Source organism: Lottia gigantea, assembly GCF_000327385.1.
Source record: "Lottia gigantea unplaced genomic scaffold LOTGIsca_110, whole genome shotgun sequence".
NCBI classification, from domain to species: Eukaryota; Metazoa; Mollusca; class Gastropoda; family Lottiidae; genus Lottia; species Lottia gigantea.
Window position 1 is genome coordinate 7,512 of NW_008707002.1, and position 20,782 is coordinate 28,293.

Consider the following 20,782-nt stretch of genomic DNA (forward strand, 5'->3'; position numbering starts at 1 on the left):
GTAAGGGAGATAACTCTACTTTATTGCTCTCAATGATATTGACTTTAAAACACTGATATTGTAAGGGAGATAACTCTATTATATATTGTTCTAGACTCAAGCGGCACAGATAGCTCGTCAGGCCATTGGCCACCATCAGCAACCCATCAGTGCTGATACAGTTCGAAATCGGCTCGCCTCTCTTTACCTGTCTTGTTTCCGTCCATACAGGGGCCCGGTGCTCGCTCCCCATCATCGTCAGCAATGTCATGAACGGGCCACCCAACGACAACCTTGGCGGCATCAGCAGTGGAGGATCCAAGTGTTCTCAGATTACAGTCGGTATTGCATTTCCACCGCAGATGGCAGAGAACGAGTGTGGCGAAGAAGACGTGGAAGTTTTACAGAACAGTGTGTGGTTGAAAGAGACCCGTGGGAAGGCATTATGGTATGGGTTGCAATTCTATATTGAAATAAAGGGTTTTATTTCAAACTGTACAATCTTTATTGGTGTGAAACTAAACTATGTAAAGATATAAGGCATTACGACAACATTAGAAAAATTCCAGGAGACATGCTCAAAACGACCTGGAATTACTGACAGAAAAGAGCAGTGAAAATGCTTTCCACTGGATTGTTGTCTGAGATAAACAGTCCTAATTCTCGAATTTCAACAACAGCAGAAAATTGTTTGTGCAATAACCACTAGTATAGTCTCTCTGCCCTAACTTTTAGTAGCATCTTGTACTTCTATTGTTGAACTGTGATAACTGACATTAAAGGGAGATAACCAGCCTAGAACCGTGTCTGATCAGTATATATATGTATATGCTTTGTTTTCATGACAATGGAATAACCACTAGTATAGTCTCTCTGCCCTAACTTTTAGTAGCATCTTGTACTTCTATTGTTGAACTGTGATAACTGACATTAAAGGGAGATAACTAGCCTAGAACCGTGTCTGATCAGTATATATATGTATATGCTTTGTTTTCATGACAATGGAATAACCACAAAAATGAAATATTATAAAATAATAATTTGGCAAAAAGTTAAAAATTGCACATTGTTCCCACAATACAGTAAGTTCTCATTCCAAAGCACAACTACTTGTATTGTTATTAAGTTCCAAATTCCATCTTACACGAGTTTCCATCGTGGGAATAGCACATGATTTTTTGATTGTAAAATGTACTTTTTGAACTCAAATCAAACATAGAAAATTCCAAAGAAAATTTCGTATCACAACTACCAAGACAATTTCTATGTAAGGGTTTAGTGGCGTATCCTCGGTCAGCCAAAAAGTCGTGACAGTAAACTGAACTATGGCGTTTGAATGTCGATTCTTCAATAGCGGGTACTGTTCCATTATTACACTCGCGACTATCAAGACAGGTATTATTGCAGCACATTCCATCTTCCTTTAGCACCACCCTCACTGACGTTTCGAACGCACAAATAGAACAAACTTTAAATCGGTGCATAATTCTATCTAAATGGTCCGAACCAGTGTATGCATGTCCAATAGACATATACGTCAGTTCCGGTGATCCGTCACAGTTGATATGAATAGGGCTTCCAACAGCTTTTGATTGATTAAATTTGATATTAATAGTTTGTTCAGGGGATCGAATTGGTGGAATAGATGGACAGAATGCCAGCACGTGTAACTTGATATCAATGTCATTTTCTGGGCCTACTGTAGGCTTATTTCCAGTTTTAACGGTGCATAGTCCCAATAAATAATCCTTTTTAATATTCCATGAAGGCACATGTACACCAGCTTGTGTTTGTAAATTGGTACACATTTTATCGACAGTGGAAAAGATAAGCAGACAACTGTTAAAAACTGAATGAAAGAAATTGTTGTTGGTGTTTATTAAGACGGTTGTCTTGGTTGCTAAGTTAAAGCACGTTTCATTGGCTAATATAACGTCATACAAATCTGGGTTGGAACACACAGAATAAACAAGATTTCCTAAACTTGGGCAAAATTCTGTCGATTGGGATGGTTTTACCGGAAGTGGTATATAGTAATTAGGTTTGGAATTTGAAGAAGAGGTCGATGGGAAACAATGGTTGTCTTCACTCGGCCATGATAACGCGGCCATCAAGACAGACGTCTCCCCATTCAGCCTCACCTTCCCTTCAATGAATGCTCCTACGTATGGATACTGACTACCACATTTGGTGACTCGTAGAGGTAAATAAGGTACACAAGTTTTATTGTCTGTTATTGGATTATTGACTGTTGTATGATAAGCTAATGTATATAACAATTTGGTTAACACTGAAACTCCACTATCTATTATTACTGACTGGACAAAGGCTGTGGGTTGCTGGGAATTTAATAACTTTTTAGTACCTTGGAATATCCGCAATTCCATGTTTCTCAAATCCTCTGACATATCGTAGGAAATGTGGGTGCCGTCTGGAAGCATTACTGAAGCTAAGGTGTTTCTGGTTCCTAAGCGAATGTGCGTATCACTATCACTTCCGTCGGTGACGCTAATATGTTTTAAAGATTCAATCTTTCCGCTATGGGACTTGTGACCATAAGCTCTGATAGTCAATCCACTATCATCTTCTATTTGGAAGATACGACTGTCGCCTTGATGTGGAAAAGTTTTATATTCGACAATTGACGGAAATTTTAGCGAAGACGTAGTCGTGGTCTGGATAATACTGGATAACGTCGTAGTAAGATACTCGGTTGTCCAGTCAGTGTTATTTTCAGCTGGAAATGATGATGTCACTTCCGGTATTGATGTGTGATCGTCTGCTGATTTTAAACAGATGATGAGAATTATGGCAACAAAGGCAAGGATCATAGTGGTAAGAATGATGGCCGTTAAAATTCGACATCTTGTTCTTTTGGAGGTTAGAGGTAGTTTCTTCTTCAATTCATTTTTATTTTTGAAACTTGAACCATTTTGACAAAAGTGACCGTTAGTTCTGTGGCTGGATTGTGACGAAGCCTCGTTTTGAACTGTTGGTTCGATAATTAAACTTGTTCTAGGATCAGCGTCATCAGTTTGGTTAGACTGGGTTCGGTATGACGTCATCACCAATTCCCCCATCCTCTGAAAAGAGATAATTTAAATGGATTAGAATAAAAGAAGTAGATCGGTCTGCTTCCCTTAGTATTTAATAAAAAAAATCTTTTAGGTTTTAAAATCCACAAATATAAATAAACAATAAATCAAATGCAGAAATATTTGTTTATCTTTTAAAAGTTAAATATGTGTGTCAAATAGCGACAGGTATTTGAACTATTTTGACGTATCTATAGATGTCAGCAAGCCATATTAATATAATGTTACAGCAATAAAACAACATGTCGTGTTCAGTAGAGATAAAAACAAAATAGCAGAATATACGTCCATATATGGATTGATTTAATATTCAGTTTGGTTGTTTTTGAACGGGAATGTGCAGATAAACGAGACTCCATTGTATTGTTGTTATGGTGAATAACGATCTAGTGTCAGTACAAGATATCGAAAAGCGAATAATTGGATGAAAACATGTTATGTCATAGCAGAGAGGTTTTATTTGCTGACCACCTCAGTCCAATATGATTGATATAGAATTGATTGATCTGTAGAATTATGTCTAAAAAAAACTTGTTCTGTGAATTTCTGGATCCTTTATACATAACGACCAATGTAGAATTAATGTAGAATGTATAATGTATAATGTATAATGTATAATGTATAATGTATAATGTATAATGTATAATGTATAGTTTATAGTGTATATTGTATAATGTATAATAATGTATAATGTAGAATGTATAATGTAGAATGTAGAATGTAGAATGTATTTTAGGTCCTAATCATTAACTGCTATTTGTAAATCCTGAATCTAGAATAAAGACTTATCATATTTATCTGTTATATTGTTATATCAACCATCAGATTTGATTAGAGACTTTCCATTTTAAAGAGATGAAGATTGCTTTCGGTGCAAGCGAGGCAGTGATTCTTCATGTGAATACAATGGTGAGCTATAAAATACTTATTCAAAAAGAAACATTGTGTAAGATTAGTTCGGTCTAATTTGTTACTATAGACCGAAGACAGTTGTCACTTATTTTCACACGATGTTTGTTGTCAAGTGAGGAAGTTTAAATGAGATCGTGTGAAGATAAATAGAAACGTGCGGTCGTGACAAAACAGGAGATGGTAGTCCTCTACAACTTGATGTTGAGAGAATCAAAAATTTGAAAACAGAAAACAGAAAAGTAAAGAATGTTTTCAACAATGATATCTGCCTTCTATGAATTATTGTTTTCTTTCGACATCTGACCATCTTAGATACTGTCCGAGTAACTATAGCCAAAACCATCCTATTCAATCACCGGTATCTGAAAGTTCACGATGAAATAAAATAGGCCATCACTGTGCACTAACTTGGTCAATTTGAGCCAACACGAGCCAAGATAAAGGTGGTATTTAGATGGTGATGAAAGGGTTTTCTGGTAAAAATGATATCATCACAATAAGATAAGAACCTTTATTAAAAACATCAGACTTTCTGATAGCAGATAAGAATAGAACATGTCTTTCAAACTACTGTGAGATCAAATACCTTACTCTGGCTGTTCGTTTTCAAATACAATACGGGACTAGGGTTCAAAATGTTTTCAGGCTTATGGTGGTATTATTACACTTGTAGGAAGGTGTAAGGGGTTAACCAACGACATATCCCTCGGTAACCATTTTGGATAGTTTAAAGAGTTAAAGGTGTTAAATTGCACCAAACCAAAATAAAATAGAAAACAAAAAGAGACGATGGAAAATACATGAAGTTTATATAATTTCACCTCTGACTTGTCTAATTTACTCGAGGTCGAGTGTAACAGTCCTGGCGAGATAGAAGATGTATATAAAAATTCTTCATGACTCACAGTCGTATTAAATCTGACATTTCATTTCAATTATTTTAAATTTAGAGCTCGGTTTACTTGATTTATTCACAGGTTGTATTTGTCAAAAAGCTCTCCTTGTATTAGACCTTATTCCTGTTCAATGTTGATTGAAACCTGTTTCTATACTAGAAGATGAAATACAAAGAAACCAATCTGCCTCGTCAGTTTAATCAGAGGTTCCCACATAGAAAAGTATTCGCTGTTTTTCCTGTAGGTACAGTGCAAAGAACTTTCATAAATAAAAGACAAGTATTTTAGTCTCAAATGATGGTTCCATAACTTGCATTCAAACATAAAACAACCTGGTCTATTTATTCAAATAAACATGATTTAAAACAGTGTAATATTCTTTGTTATTCTATAATAGAACCATAAAATAGAATGGAAATTATTTCAGCTGCATCGCATGAGTCACCGTTTTATTTTTAATTCAAATTCAAACAATAAACTTCAGAAAGGTGAAGCTTGAGAACTCAAGCTAGAATTTAGATCATATCTAGACAGACGAGTAATAAGATCAATAGCTTTATCAAAACCAAAGAGAATAAACTCAATATTTTAAATCAAAAGACACAAAGAAAATCAGATTTGCAACATGGCAAAGTCAGGGAACGTCAGGTCAACATTTTATAAATTTAGAATTATCAAGTAACATTTTTGTAACTTTCATTCTAAAATGATTTAAAGATTTTACTGCAACTGGTAATCTTACATTGCCTTTATTCTGATATTTTGAATTGTGTTGTGGTAAAAACTGTCTAGTATTACTATCGTGGTATCTAAAAACTGTCTAGTATTACTACCGTGATATCTAAAAACTGTCTAGTATTACTACCGTGATATCTAAAAACTGTCTAGTATTACTACTGTGGTATCTAAAAACTGTCTAGTATTACTACCGTGGTATCTAAAAACTGTCTAGTATTACTACTGTAATATCTAAAAACTGTCTAATATTACTACTGTAATATCTAAAAACTGTCTAGTATTACTACTGTAATATCTAAAAAACTGTCTAATATTACTACCGTGGTATCTAAAAACTGTCTAGTATTACTACTGTGGTATCTAAAAACTGTCTAGTATTACTACCGTGGTATCTAAAAACTGTCTAATATTACTACTGTAATATCTAAAAACTGTCTAGTATTACTACCGTGGTATCTAAAAACTGTCTAGTATTACCACCGTGGTATCTAAAAACTGTCTAATATTACTACTGTAATATCTAAAAACTGTCTAGTATTACTACCGTGATATCTAAAAACTGTCTAATATTACTACTGTAATATCTAAAAACTGTCTAGTATTACTACCGTGGTATCTTCAGTAGATATAGTAGGTAGATCTAGTAGAGATTTTAATTAACTGAGGTAATGAGTTGTAAAAAACCAAGTGATTTATTTCATTCTTACACCTGTTACTATATTTTATGTCTTTTTAAATTGTAGTTAATTATATACCGGGTAGATTCCATAGTCCGATATATTTATTGTTTTAAACATAGCATGATAAGAAACTTCGGGCAGAATAAAGAAAATATGTTAAACGAGAGGTAATAAAGAAATGACGATGGGCAAAACTTTTAATTTAAACGATCCTGAATAATTGTCAGGTTACAATCATATTATACCAATACGAACTCAAAATAAATGTTTTAAAACCTAAATTTTAAACAAAACAAAACGGAATCTTACAATCAACAAGAAAAGTAAAACGACAAATATACAATGGTTGGGTTAACGTACACAAGGTAAATACAGGTTACAATAAAGGTATAGGAAGTTATGAATCAAGTTGATAAAATAGGGAGCGGTGTAGAATAATAATAACACTATGTGAATTAAAAACTAAGGTTTTATTGTTGAGGTGAGAGGTAAATTAGTGCATTTTATAATCTAGATGTTCACTTCACTGTTTCTAGATATCTAAATTATCTGAGGTATATCTGAATCAGTCAAACTGCTGTAGTTAGAAACATCCGAATCTATTCCCCTCCCCCTCTATACCTATGTTTTATTTCTGTATCAAAGTAGATAATAGTTTTATGTTAATAAATTAAATTGTATATAACAATAAGATATAACTGGTTAACCAACCATATTAAACCTCTACCTAATACTAAATTAAATAGTAGTTCAGCTTCGTTTCAAACGGTAATTGCTTCAGGTCCTGTCCTTTCTGACCCGACAACAACAAGTATATTTTTAACCCTGGACCGTAACGATATGACAATTACTTATAATTAGTTATCACCCATTTAAAATGTTCTTGAAATTATCTATATTGTGTCTCTGGACCCTGTTCTGTTTGTTAAATGAATCAGCTACACTCTTTAAATTTCAACAATCATCACCACTCTGTTAAGTTCTATTTCGGATTTTATTTACAGCTAATATTGCTGTTTTTATACACAGTGTCAATATTGAGTTTAAATTCACTTTCTCGTGGGTTATTGAATCATAAGTCTATAAATTCAAAATAAAGAAATTTAACTACAGGGGTCAGTAGAGTATCGGTTTTATTATGGATACTGTTCTTTATCAATATGATTATAATCCAATCATACAATCGTTCAATATATATCTCTGTCATTCACATATATTTATTTTATTTTATTCCTGTCATATATGCATGTAGTTTGTCGTATTTCTTGTTTCTGATCTATCTTACAACGAAATTTTCATAGTTGAGATGAATTAGATGTCACCAAATTCACACTCTTTAATTTAGCTTTAATCATAAGAAAGTGTAAAATCTTTCTGAAACACCTTCATATCAATGTCCGAGTATTATCATACTATAATTCACAAACCCGACAAAATAATTAGTTTGGTCAAAGTTTAATCAATGAATGAATGAAAAATGTTAACAAAGAAACACCCAAATAAATAAACATGAACAATTTTTCACAAATAAAATAAAATATGTCTCTTACCGTTTAGATTTTAAAACATTTTCAATACAATCCGAGTTTAAGTTATGTTCAACTGTCACACAGCGTGTAGAAATACACCATCCTAGCATACTTTACATATCATATATTATTATATCCTACTCTACTACTATCATTATAATTCTTATCGGGGTATTCGAGGTGAACTGTCACGTGATACATAGTCAGGTATATCCAGTAGGTAACAGCTGGTGGTCTAATCGAACAAAGCTTCCTTCTTGATTATCCAGACTTCAGATGCACTGTGGGTTAAGAAAGAGACCTGATGATCGAGTAATCAGGAAACAGGTTTTGTGTTTACGAAGCGATTGATCTGTTTCAATAAATTTACTCTTTATGAATGAAATGTAAAAGAAAGTAAAGGTCTTGAAAACCGAGTAAAACCAGCTGTTGAAGGCGTGGTTATTGAGTTGTTCAAATCCTGATCCCGAGGCTATTCTAACGGAACAACTGTTCCTGGTGATTCACTTGGCTTTGATCTCTATTTAATATAACACATTTTACATTTACAATTCTATTTCCAATATTTCATAGTATAGGGTTGTTGTTTAACTGTTGTAAATTAGTATTTCAGAACTTTAAGCATGACAGAAAATTCGTTCCTGGGAGGATTCTACTATCAATGAAACGTGAACAAATTCCGTTTATACGTTTATACATCAAGAGATAGTTAGTGCACCATAGCAGTTAATTAAGTTGATGATTTTACCGTTATTATTATAAAATTTATCTATTGAATGCTAATAGTGCTGTCGTTTGTTTTATGATCAGAATAGAAGTTGAAAAATATAATCATTGTTACCCCCCCCCCCCTAACCCTAACCCGAAACCTAACCCTAACCCGAAACCTAACCCTAACCCCCCCCCGTCCGTCTATCTTACGTTAGATAAATTCTGTATAATATTCAGCCTGGGGGTATTTACAAGGAGTGGGGTTAACAATGAAAGAAATTGATAGACCACTTTAATTTCTACAAGATAATCTAAGATTAAACTAATTGTTTTTTCTAGTGTTATTAAATTATACCCGAGGTTATCCCCGCCTTTTTGTTACAGAATAATGTATCATGTCTCGATCAGATACCAATACCCCCGGGCCACCGTGTACTAGCACCCCCCTAACAATCAACCACTCCCCCTGTTTATTCTGTAAACAAGTAGCTTTAGATAATTGAATATCATTCCATTTATAAAAGATTTCAGATGAATTTAAAATCAATCCTATAATGTAAACATGTCTGTTATAATGACCAAAGTGAAATGAAATATTTAAAATGTTTTGAAATAGATATTTAATAATATAACATGGTTGGAGTAAAAAATATATCAACTTAATTTCTTATCTTTTAAAATAATCGCCAAGTCTGCACATTCTTACCCTTTCTTTCTCACAGCACATGTTCTCTGTGTAATTTGATGTTTCTAGTTCGTGTTGAAAGTTGATGAGGTAAGTGGTATGGATCGTGGGAGTTGATATAAAAAAATGAACAGAAGAAAATATTTGTGTTAAATGCCAAATGTTAGATGATAATATATTGTGAAATAAAGCTAAATCTAATCCATTCTGGATATCCAAACTTGTATCCAATATTCTTAGCTCGAATCAACTTGCATCAATTCAACTGTAGATCTTTATCTATGGAATACTCAGTGATATTATTTGTTCCAGTAATAATCTGTAATAGGATCAGTCAGGTCACTAGAATTATAAACCTTGTAATAAGTCTGATGTAGTATGTTTTGGTGAATTGTAGGAATTTGGATAATCTTTTTATGAAAGTGAACTAGAAGGTTAAGAGTAGAATCAAGTCATATGTTATAGCATTCTATTTCTATATTGTTAATATTTTTAATAAAACATGTCCTAAGTGAGATAATAACGTGTTGAACCACGTGATGAATTGTGGAGGAATCGAGAAGAAAGGATGAAGTAAGAAATTCCAGCAAGAGAAGTTTTGGTGTCGATGTCAAGGAACCTGATAGAAAACATCTGATGTAATCTAGGCTTAATGGAACTTCTTATCATAAACACATTGTTTTCAGTAATCTTACACTTAAACTTTCTTGTATAATAAACTAAATCAACGTCTAATATATAGAATATCATTTAGTTACCTTTAGTCTTGGCATGTCCACTTGTAATTAACTTGTAATATGATTGGATTTTTGTCATCCAGAATACAGAATATTTTAAAATCTAGTATCACCCTCATTAGCTGAATCTGATAAACAAACTAAAGGCTGAAATATATTCTATAGTTGAGTAATAAAAACAGGTTTGTAAATAAGATGATGTATGATATAATTTGATAATGTCAAACTACACTGTAATAAATAATAAAAATCTGCTTCACGAGACGAGAAATTTTTACATCTGGTAACAATATGTCGAGTGGTTTTAACACTGAACATTACAATTACTTTTTGAAATACTATAATTACTTTTAGAAACATTACAATTACTTTTAGAAATACTACAATTACTCTTTGAAATATTGCAATTACTATAACAAATACTACAATTACTATTATAAATATTACAATCACTCTTTAGAACAATTACTTTTAGAAATACTATAATTACTATTACAAATATTACAATTACTATTAAAAATATTACAATTACTCTTAGAAATACAACAATTACTCTTTGAAATATTACAATTACTCTTAGAAATACAACAATTACTCTTTGAAATATTACAATTACTCTTATATATACCACAATTCCATCATGGTAATAGTAATAATTTCAAAATCTTGTGCCTCTCATGATTTCAGATTTACTCCGCAATACTCTTTGACCTAGTTGTAAATTCGTGAATTTCCCTTGAAGTAAAAGTCTCATTGTAGATAAGATATGGTAGTCCAGTTCGAACAGAGGTATCCCGGCCTGTCAGCTATGCATCAGTTTTAAACGGGGCTAAAAACCAATCAATCAAAGTTCGGAGTTGGAAATCCTAGGTTCAACTCTTCTCCTTTCAAACTCATCTACAACGTTTCTCTCAAAGAATTTCTAGGGTATACAAAAAGGTACTCTCGGCGTTTAGGAAGAGATCACGCGAAAACTGACCAGCGGTCAGTGTGGTATAATACACTGTGTAAATAGAAAACGTGTGTTCAGATAAAAGGTGAAAGGTGAAAGAATTAATTAAAGGTAATAATGAGAATGTTTTATAAACAGATCAAATATATCCACCTTCATTTTATCTCGGGGCTAATTTCACTTCAGGTCTTTTTAGAAGTTAGTGAATGAATGAATGAATGAATGAATGAATGAATGAATGAATGAATGAATGAATGAATGAATGAATGAATGAATGAATGAATGAATGAATGAATGAATGAATGAATGAATGAATGAATGAATGAATGAATGAATGAATGAATGAATGAATGAATTAGGATTTAACTAAAGAGCTAACTAAACAGCTAATAAAACTCAAGCTTTCGTATTGTAGGAACATCACTTGTTCATAGATTTGATAATCAAGTTTATATATTACATTATATCTCATATCGCTCAGGTTTTCTGGTACATGTTTCCCCATCATTAATTCAGGGCCACGCTTTTTTTTCATACGAAATCAAATCCACAGATAAAATTTACAAAACCTGGTATGTAAATTAGTAGTTATAGAAATATTTCAAGTATCTAGGTATATTTTATACGAGAGAATAAACTTATATACAAATTTAATCAACCCTGTAAATTCTGTCTCGATATTGACTTGAATTAATTCAGTCACCCGACCCCTGTTTTAATATAACTTTATATTGTGATCTTGTATGAGTATGAATATATCATGTTATTTTATGATGTAATAGTAGACTAGAAATGGTGTAAAGTTGAGGGACTGTGAATATCAAACTGTGCCACACACAATAAAAATTATATGTTAACTGATAAACCTTACCTTGCCTTAACTTTTAAACTTTTTTGTAAGTAAATTTTTTAAAGCTCACACACGACTGCCATATCATCAAAACTAGAGTAGCTCTAAATCATTTCTTAACAATATCAGAATGCTATTAGTAACCAAAGATAATTCGTTGAAAATACTCTAAGCACACAATTGTCCATTTTCGTGACTTCCGTTTTAAACGCAAACCATTCCCTAACATCTGAAACACATCTCTGACGTCCGAGTAAGAAAGTTTATTTTCCAAATGAATAAACCATCTTATGAAGTAGGGCCCTGGGAGACGATACGAGACATAAGCAGGTGATTATTAACAATATAAATACCAAACATAATCTACAGTATCAAAATATGTTAACAGGTTAACATTCCAGTTGGAAGGTTAGGGTTAAATATTTCTCTCGACTCACTGTGGTGTGAGTATCAGTAAACAATAAACATATCCAGTGTTATAGATTGATCCGTTTGCTTCATTTGATCATTGTTGATGGAATAATCGAGGAATTTGATTTCTGATTTCACAAAATACATATATATCTATAGTGTGTATACTTGTCATTTGACCAAACTTGATTTTCTCGCCGTATTCATGGTGAGAACTTGCAGTTTGTGTTAATTCCTGCTTACCAGAGCTTTTTGCCAAGATTGACGGATAGGAATTTATTTCCACCAACAAGGTCAGTGTCTGTAGGTAGCAGTTTGCGAAGATTAAATCAAGACTTCAATCTGATCTGAAATGAAGCCTGTTGAGAGATCAGTAACAACCTGGACAGGGGATATATAGAAATAATATTACTTCCTGTTTGACCGGAAACCAGGATATTTTTAGTGAAAACATCAACACCAAGTATATCTATATTTCAGGTACCATTAATAATTTCATTTACTGAATCAGCTTGGTCTACCTGCAACTCTGTAATTCAACAGTACTCTAGACTATATCCCCAATCGAAAGAACTTGCACTGTGTTCATATCATTAGACCAACCAACTGTGGACTATATCATTTCGTATCGTATTTTATTGTATTGCTACCACAGAAAGTAAATTATAACATTGTTTGGTTTATGAACAAATTCTCCTTCGTGGACGAAAATGAACTAATTATTACCGTGGAATGTTTTTTTAATACTATAATATTCACCTGAATCTGTTTATATCGAGTGAGAGATAAGGATTTCAGTATCACCAGATATTTCTAGCTCGTTGAACCGATTTGATGTTTTTATATGATTTTCTATTCAAGAGATAAGTAATAGATTTTACCTATTGAAGTTTCATATACCATATTATATTTCATGAACAGTTTGACTTGGTTCAAATTATAAAAGACTTTTAATAAGAAGTTGGGTTCATGTACTCATTTGTTCACGGTTAGGTATGTTTTAGACTGGGACAAAAACCACAAATCATTTGGTATAACAATCAGACTTGATAAAGGGATGGTTCATTCTGAATTAAAATGTAATTTCAAATAGGTACAGTTGTTTCAGTTGCGAGGGTTCGAATTTTAAGATTGTAAATAGTTTTCAGAGAATTTGGCTGTCCCACGCCTGAATTCAACAGACTAAAGTTGGTTCATTCCGCTATCCTCCATTATGATTATATAAACTATATTGTGTTTCTTTACAACTTTTATACAGTCTTTAAATAGATTCTGAATAGGTATCGTACAACTGAGATAGCTATAGGTATAAATTTTAATTAAAGGTCAGAGGTCAGCCATTGGTTCTCGTTCAGTAAACGAAGGTTATTGTCCAAACCGATTGCATAGATATGAAAATGACTGTGATGTTTCTGGTAGATGTCAGTAAAAATATTATTTGTTGGTATATAACAAGATATACTATAAAATTTACAAACAAACCAGCTCTAAATATTTTCCAAGTTGCGATGAAACTATTACAAACTCATTTGACCAGTCTTTCAAGTTGAAAACTTGTTAGGCTTAATGAACCGTTTACCTGTTAACGGATTTTAGAGGGTTAACGGGTCAATTCTTGTGTATTATTTAATTGAGTTGGTTTCGCTCCAAAAGAGTTAATTATTCCAATTCTCCAGGCCTGACTAATTGAAGAAGAAATTATCGAACTGTAAAAACTTTGGTTATGGATCGAATTCTATCCTCTTTTGACAAAACAGATATGGCATTCCAATAAGTGGTTCGCCTGGTGGTAAAAGTAACTGATCCGCTGTTTACAAGTTCATGTTGCCTTGTGTAGACAGACAGACAGTTATGCACTAGTAATTGTATCATTTGAAAAGTCTTTTTTCAATCAAATATTATATCTAAAAGATAAGTTTGCTGCAAGCTCAATATATATTGGTCAGTCTAGGTAAATAATATGAAAAGAAAAATGAGACAGTCGACCAGAGAGATTGATAAAACACATATGAATGAGATCAAAGTATATTATTCTGGGTTCAGAACACTTAATAAATACTCCGTACATAACCTTTCTTTGTTATCAGTTATATTTCTACAATATAAAAATAGAAAAGGAAAAAGGAGACCGCCTTATGTCAACCCTCGAGCCTCTTTTGACTAGAATAGTCAAGGTAATTGAAGGATTGTTGAGTGAGAGTCAGAGACGATATAATGTTGAGGATACTTAGATGAATACAAGGAAACCCTTCACCATGTTAGTCAACCTTACTGGTTATATTTCTTCCTTATTCTGATTACATTTGACGAGGATCTCAATACTTATACTGTCAACACTGTTTCAGATATTCAATCCTCAATGGTGTACGTCACTGCACTCGGCTGTCAGAAGTACAACAACTGGTATTATTTACGACCAGAATAACAACCATGTAATAATTAAAGTATAATATTATCTCACTCAATACAAGTATAATAACAACAAGATAAGATATACAAGCTTACAATTGAAGGCGTTTAGAGTAGAAAAATGTTAAACTCGAGTGATGCATGTTTTTATAAAATATCACCCCACCCACACTTACATTATACACATATTTGCTGTCTTCTTTTATCTTTTATACATATGTCGCTTTTAACTTAACATTCCATTATACCAAATGTCCTGTAGCCCACCTAACTTACAGGTCTACAAAATAAATTACAACCTCTAGCTTGATAAAATTGTCAAATGTAAAATTTTTACTTCCTTCAAACTTTTTTCGGTCTTTAGTATTAGGACCCTTATGCCCCCTCCCCCTCCCTCCCCCCACCCATAACACCCCCGAAATCCAAAAGTCATCAAAATCAACGAGTTTGGCATGCAATAAGTAATGAAGTAAATTTCAATGTGTTGAACTTATCGAGTGTACTAGCCTGTAGATAAAAAAATGTGGTTTATTTTGGTTGATGATATTTCGAGAGATGTGCACCCAGTCTGTTCTTACATCTAAAATCAGGTGTATATTTCTCTACAATCTAAAGTTAAAACAATAGACAAATGTGAAGTATACTGAAGGAATGTGATGCAGTTTATTTTAATTCATACACCAAGATCTGGACTAATTTTTTTTTTCACAAAACATCCCGAATGGTCAACAGAGTTTTATCTTGTATGTCTCTATCTATTTTGTTAATTATCCCTTCATAATGAATCTCGTGATCGAAGTAACCACTGCCAAGTAGTTGATATTGTAATGGTAAAAGTGAAAATTGTTCGCGATGGGTTACCTCCCTTGTACTGTATTTATATTTTTGTGTTTAAGTAATGATAATAACAACGATAACAAATTTGATATGATTAAATATGAAAGGGAATAAAATAAACAGGAAGGGCGGTAATTTAGAAATAATGAAATGAATTTTACTCCTCATGCGTCAATATTCATCAACTCACGAAGTGATTTTTAATCTCAAGTTCATCTTTGTCTACCAAAGACTGCAAACTGGAAGAGTAGAGAAACCTTAACATCGAGAGTTGATCTTCTTCTCACACGTTCTATTTAACTTTTTTATTTCCCATGTCTCGGTTATTTTAGAATTGTGTCTTGATTATAAACACGAAGCTACGTTTAGTCTGAGACATATTGTCGTCTATGGTTGGAATCATTTGCCTGATTCAGTCGTTTTCTAGTTCTTCCTGATCCTATCATCTGAATCCAGTTCACTATTCTATTCACAGGAATATCCAACAATAAAAACACCAAGAGAAATAACCCCAGAAATACAAACGATGAAATACCGAGAGTTTCTTCTGTTTGGTTTGTATTATATACGGATGTCTTCGTTCGTTTAGTCTTTGATAAAGTTTGTTTCGGTAAAATTAGTTTTTTAGCAATTTGTTTACTCGCATTTTGTACTCTTTCTAGTTTCGTCACGGTTCCTATTTTACAAGGACAAGCGCACTGACATGAACCCAGCTTACATGGTTTGTGAAATATTGGCTTGAAATTGGCCTCATCAGTGGTTAGTTCTGTAGTTGTTGTCAGTTCTGTAGTTGTAGTCGCCCCTGTAGTTGTAGTCGGCTCTGCACTTGCAGTGGGTTCTGTTGTCGGTTCTGTAGTTGTATTCGGTTCTGTAGTTGTATTCGGTTCTGTAGTTGTATTCGGTTCTGTAGTTGTAGTCGGCTCTGTACTTGCAGTGGGTTCTGTTGTCGGTTCTGTAGTTGTATTCGGTTCTGTAGTTGTATTCGGTTCTGTAGTTGTAGTAGGTTCTGTAGATGTAGTAGGTTCTGCTGTAGTTGGCTCTGTAGTTGTTGTCGGTTCTGTAGTTGTAGTAGTCTCTGTAGTTGTAGTAGGCTCTGTAGTTGTAGTAAGCTCTGTAGTTGTAGTTGGCTCTGTAGTTGTAGTAGGTTCTGTAGTTGTAGTAGGCTCTGTAGTTGTAGTAGGCTCTGTAGTTGTAGTGGGCTCTGTAGTTGTACTAGGCTCTGTAGTTGTAGTAGGCACTGTAGTCGTAGTTGGCTCTGTAGTTGTAGTAGGCTCTGTAGTTGTAGTAGGCTCTGTAGTTGTAATAGGTTCTGTAGTTGTAGTAGGCTCTGTAGTTGTAGTAGGCTCTGTAGTTGTAGTTGGCTCTGTAGTTGTAGTTGGCTCTGTAGTTGAAGTTGGCTCTGTAGTTGTACTAGGCTCTGTAGTTGTAGTAGGCTCTGTAGTTGTAGTAGGCTCTGTAGTTGTAGTTGGCTCTGTAGTTGTACTAGGCTCTGTAGTTGTACTAGGCTCTGTAGTTGTACTAGGCTCTGCTGTTGTTGTGATAACTGAAATGCCAAGTCAGGTACGTAAAAGTCTGTAGATATCACATCATTGGTATAAATATAAAATTAATACTACTTCCCATGCCATTCATAGTACAACAGTAGAATATAAATATTTCAGCATCTTGACAATCAAGAATCAGAAATCAAGTCCAGGATGTTATCAATTTAATATTAAACTTCTCTCAGACTACTTGTTTTGCAAAATTATCTTTTTTTTAACCATGTGTTTAAACCATCTGATAACTTGATTTTAATAAATACCTGTTTCACACAAACTTCCTGTATATTCTAAACCACAGTTACAACGAGTTGTCGTTCCTACTTCTAAACACCAACCATCATTCTGACATGGATTAGTAGCACATTCGTTGACACCTGGAATATAAACAATTTAGCTGACAATCTAACCTTCTGGTAAAACTTGATTTAACCACAGAAACTGTTTTGGAAAAGTTATTACAATTTATAAGTAGTAGGGACACAGGCTGAAAATAGGTCAGTTGTCTGAAGATTACATGATGTGAAACTCTGAGTAACAAAGTAACAAAGTTCTGTTTCAATAGTTCTATATTGCTCTACAATTGATGTATGAGCACTATTTTAACAGTGAATATGTATATTGTATAATTTATATTAATTTCTAATCTATAATGTTTTTTTATATTAAATGTTGCCCTTTACCTGAGTAATCTGAAAGGCCGAAGCCACCTGGAAAACCAAAACCTCCTCTAATTTCAGTTCCGTACATCCAGACCATTAAACTATCACTAGATTCATATGACACAAATCCACTCACACTCTTAATGACGTATGCATGATCAGAGCAAACGTCACTCCACCCGGAAGTAACAGAAGGTGTAATAAGATTGGTGCTCTCTTTCTGTGAAACCAATATGGCGTATATGTTATTGTAATTGAGTTGTGCCGAATCCATGACGTACTGAGTGGTATATTTATCAACAGGGGGGACAACCATCATCAATGGATCTCCATGATAATAAGTATCAATTCCGTTATCGACGTCCTTACCACCCATATATACAACTACTAACACAGGCTTATTACTAGTAAAACACACTACTTCCCCTTTTATCAACGACAACTCCTGGAAGTCACTGTTACCCAGTACATAATCTATACCTTTTATTGTAAACGTAGTTGAAGATTGAGTCGCAACAACTCTCATTGCGGCATTGTATGTTTGAAAATCAGGAGCTACGACAATAAATTTTGTTCCTAGTTCAGAAACGGGGGGCAGCATTTCGACTAAATGATCACACCGAGACTGCGATGGTATGTCGGCACATCTATTCCCCGAAAGCATAGCTACTGGCTTGTTAGACGCCACTATCGAGCCAGTAGAGTCATACAGACAATATATATTAACCACGTCTGCGTCATTCATGGTAAATGTGAACGCATATCCGTCAACGTAATCTTTAAAACCGTTAATATAAAAACATTTATTATCTCCCTTTAGTGTTATAGTAACTGTTGTCCCGTCTTCGATGGCTATCACTACAATTTGGGCTGAAAGAAATCGGGAATAGATATTATGTACTGTAAATCATTCAATAAGTTATAATGTTTTAAAAGATCGGGTATAGATCATGCTTTATACGCGCTACGAGTGAATACATTAATAAGCGGAGAACAGACTGAGAAAAACATAATTCCGACTATAAGTCTATAAGTGTATTTATAAACAATATCTGTTTAAGTTTAGACATTAATCCTTATTTTCCTTGTTACCTTTTTTGAAATGATCCGATTTTCTAATTATATCACTATTACAACCCTGCTCTTTTACAATGAGATAAATGTTCCAAAAGGTCATGTAAATCGGTGTATACTGACATTTTGAGAGAACCTTAAGGCTAATCCATTAGATATAAAAAACTTAAAAAAATGATTGAAAGATGGACTGCAAAAATTACTTACGTCTTCCGTTCTCGTAATTCACCACTATATATTGTTTTCCAAGGGAAGGTACTGGAAGAGTTAAGTAACCTTCATTCGACGTTTGACGTCCAGTGAACCCATAAACAGACACCGGGGCCGAGGAGGTGATCACAACAGCCTTTTTTGGTATAACTTCAAGAACTGGTACGGCTTTATAACTCTCATCTAAAACCAGGTTGTATGATTGACCTGGAGCCAATGTTATTTCTGTGACGGGTGTATTTAATTTGTTCAGATTTATTCTAACAGTGGTTTGCTCCCTGGTCGTTATTACTATCACGTTCAAATAAATATAATCGGAATTTTGAACATTCACCAGGAAACTGAGATAGAAATGGTTCCCCCATTGATCCAAACCTAAACCTGAAATTAAAATATAAAAGATAAATGAAATATATAAGATTCAGTACAGTGTCTTGACTTCCTTGATTTGTTCATTGTGTAAATCTCATTGAAAACTCGAAAAACGAAAAAAGAAATTATCCATGTATTATAAAAGCCTTCACGACGACGAAACAAATTGTATGTTGACATTTGTCTAAAATCTTGGAGTTGGTTGATGTTTTGTGTATCGGTGTAATTATTTTTAAGACTGTCGGTACCTTGGTATATTCTTTATAGAATATTATAGATAAAAACATTATCATAGATTAATATACTGACCTCGACACAATGGTAAACACCATAATATCTGAAATAATTATATATTTAATAATAGTTATCATTAATTGATGGTGTTTAGGACTTCGAGAGAGAGTGCTCATGGCTTATAATTTTTGTTTGAAATTCTCTTCTAACTAATAATAAACTACCAAAAAATCATACTTGATACCATCAATCCATGCTACTACGGTCAGTTTTCCTTTACCGTTACAAATAAAATTTTGGTTTATTATTAATTTCGCTAGGGTTATTATCTAGCGCTGGGTTTAGGACAGACCTTAGCCCGACGAATCTGGCTCTGCTCAGTTCCTCACACTACCAGTGATGATGAATATCCGTATGTCATATCTGGGGAACTGGGAGCCAGATTTATAGAGCTAGACCTATATAGTTTCATAGTTTATTAAGGTGACAAGCGTCAAATCACTCACCAAAAACTTCAGAAAGTTCCGCATCTCCATTTGTCCTTGTGGTGAACTCTATTAAAAAAAATGGTCTCTTTCACAAAATAATATAATATATTATATATGTCCGTTAGTTACTAATCTAGATATTAACACTTTAGTTATGTTGCAGGTAAATATATATAAATATTCATATGTACAGGTTATCTAAGAGTGTTGCAGACATTGTTCACTATTTCTGAATTCTATGTAAACACTCTTAATGAATTCTATGTAAACACTCTAAGTGCATTCTATGTAAACACTCTAAGTGAATTCTATGTAAACACTCTAAATGAATTCTATTTAAACACTCTAAATGAATTCTATGTAAACACTCTAAATGAATTCTATGTAAACACTCTAAATGAATTCTATTTAAACAATCTAAATGCATTCTATGTAAACACTTTAAATGAATTCTATGTAAACACTCTAAATGAATTCTATTTAAACAATCTAAATGAATTCTATGTAAACACTTTAAATGAATTCTATGTAAACACTCTAAATGAATTCTATTTAAACACTCTAAATGAATTATATGTAAACACTCTAAATGAATTCTATGTAAACACTCTAAATGAATTCTATTTAAACACTGTTTCTGCAACTCAATACAATGACATGGTTTGCAGAAATATTAATCCATATACGTTTTTTTAGATTATTGAAACTCCTCCAGATTGTAACTTGACAGTGATTTCTCAATAATTCTCCCAATCATGTTCTAATTCAACACAAGATGTC

The 20,782-nt window shown here is 33.3% G+C and overlaps 2 protein-coding genes across 2 annotated transcripts; both read right to left on the reverse strand.

The window, feature by feature from the left end:
• Positions 1–468: 468 nt before the first annotated feature.
• Positions 469–7,925, reverse strand: LOTGIDRAFT_237552 (hypothetical protein). The gene is made up of 2 exons (XM_009047314.1): positions 7,851–7,925; positions 469–3,062 (listed from the first exon to the last, which is right to left on the reverse strand). Exon 2 carries the CDS (start codon positions 3,057–3,059, stop codon positions 1,101–1,103), a length of 1,959 nt encoding a protein of 652 aa, XP_009045562.1. The 5' UTR covers positions 3,060–3,062; positions 7,851–7,925; the 3' UTR covers positions 469–1,100.
• Positions 7,926–15,786: 7,861 nt separating this feature from the next.
• On the reverse strand, positions 15,787–20,050 carry LOTGIDRAFT_171136 (hypothetical protein; the record flags this gene model as incomplete). The annotated part of the gene is made up of 6 exons (XM_009047315.1): positions 15,787–16,964; positions 17,226–17,339; positions 17,646–18,494; positions 18,906–19,289; positions 19,590–19,617; positions 20,021–20,050. 6 exons carry the CDS (start codon positions 20,048–20,050, stop codon positions 15,787–15,789), a joined length of 2,583 nt encoding a protein of 860 aa, XP_009045563.1.
• Positions 20,051–20,782: the final 732 nt, after the last annotated feature.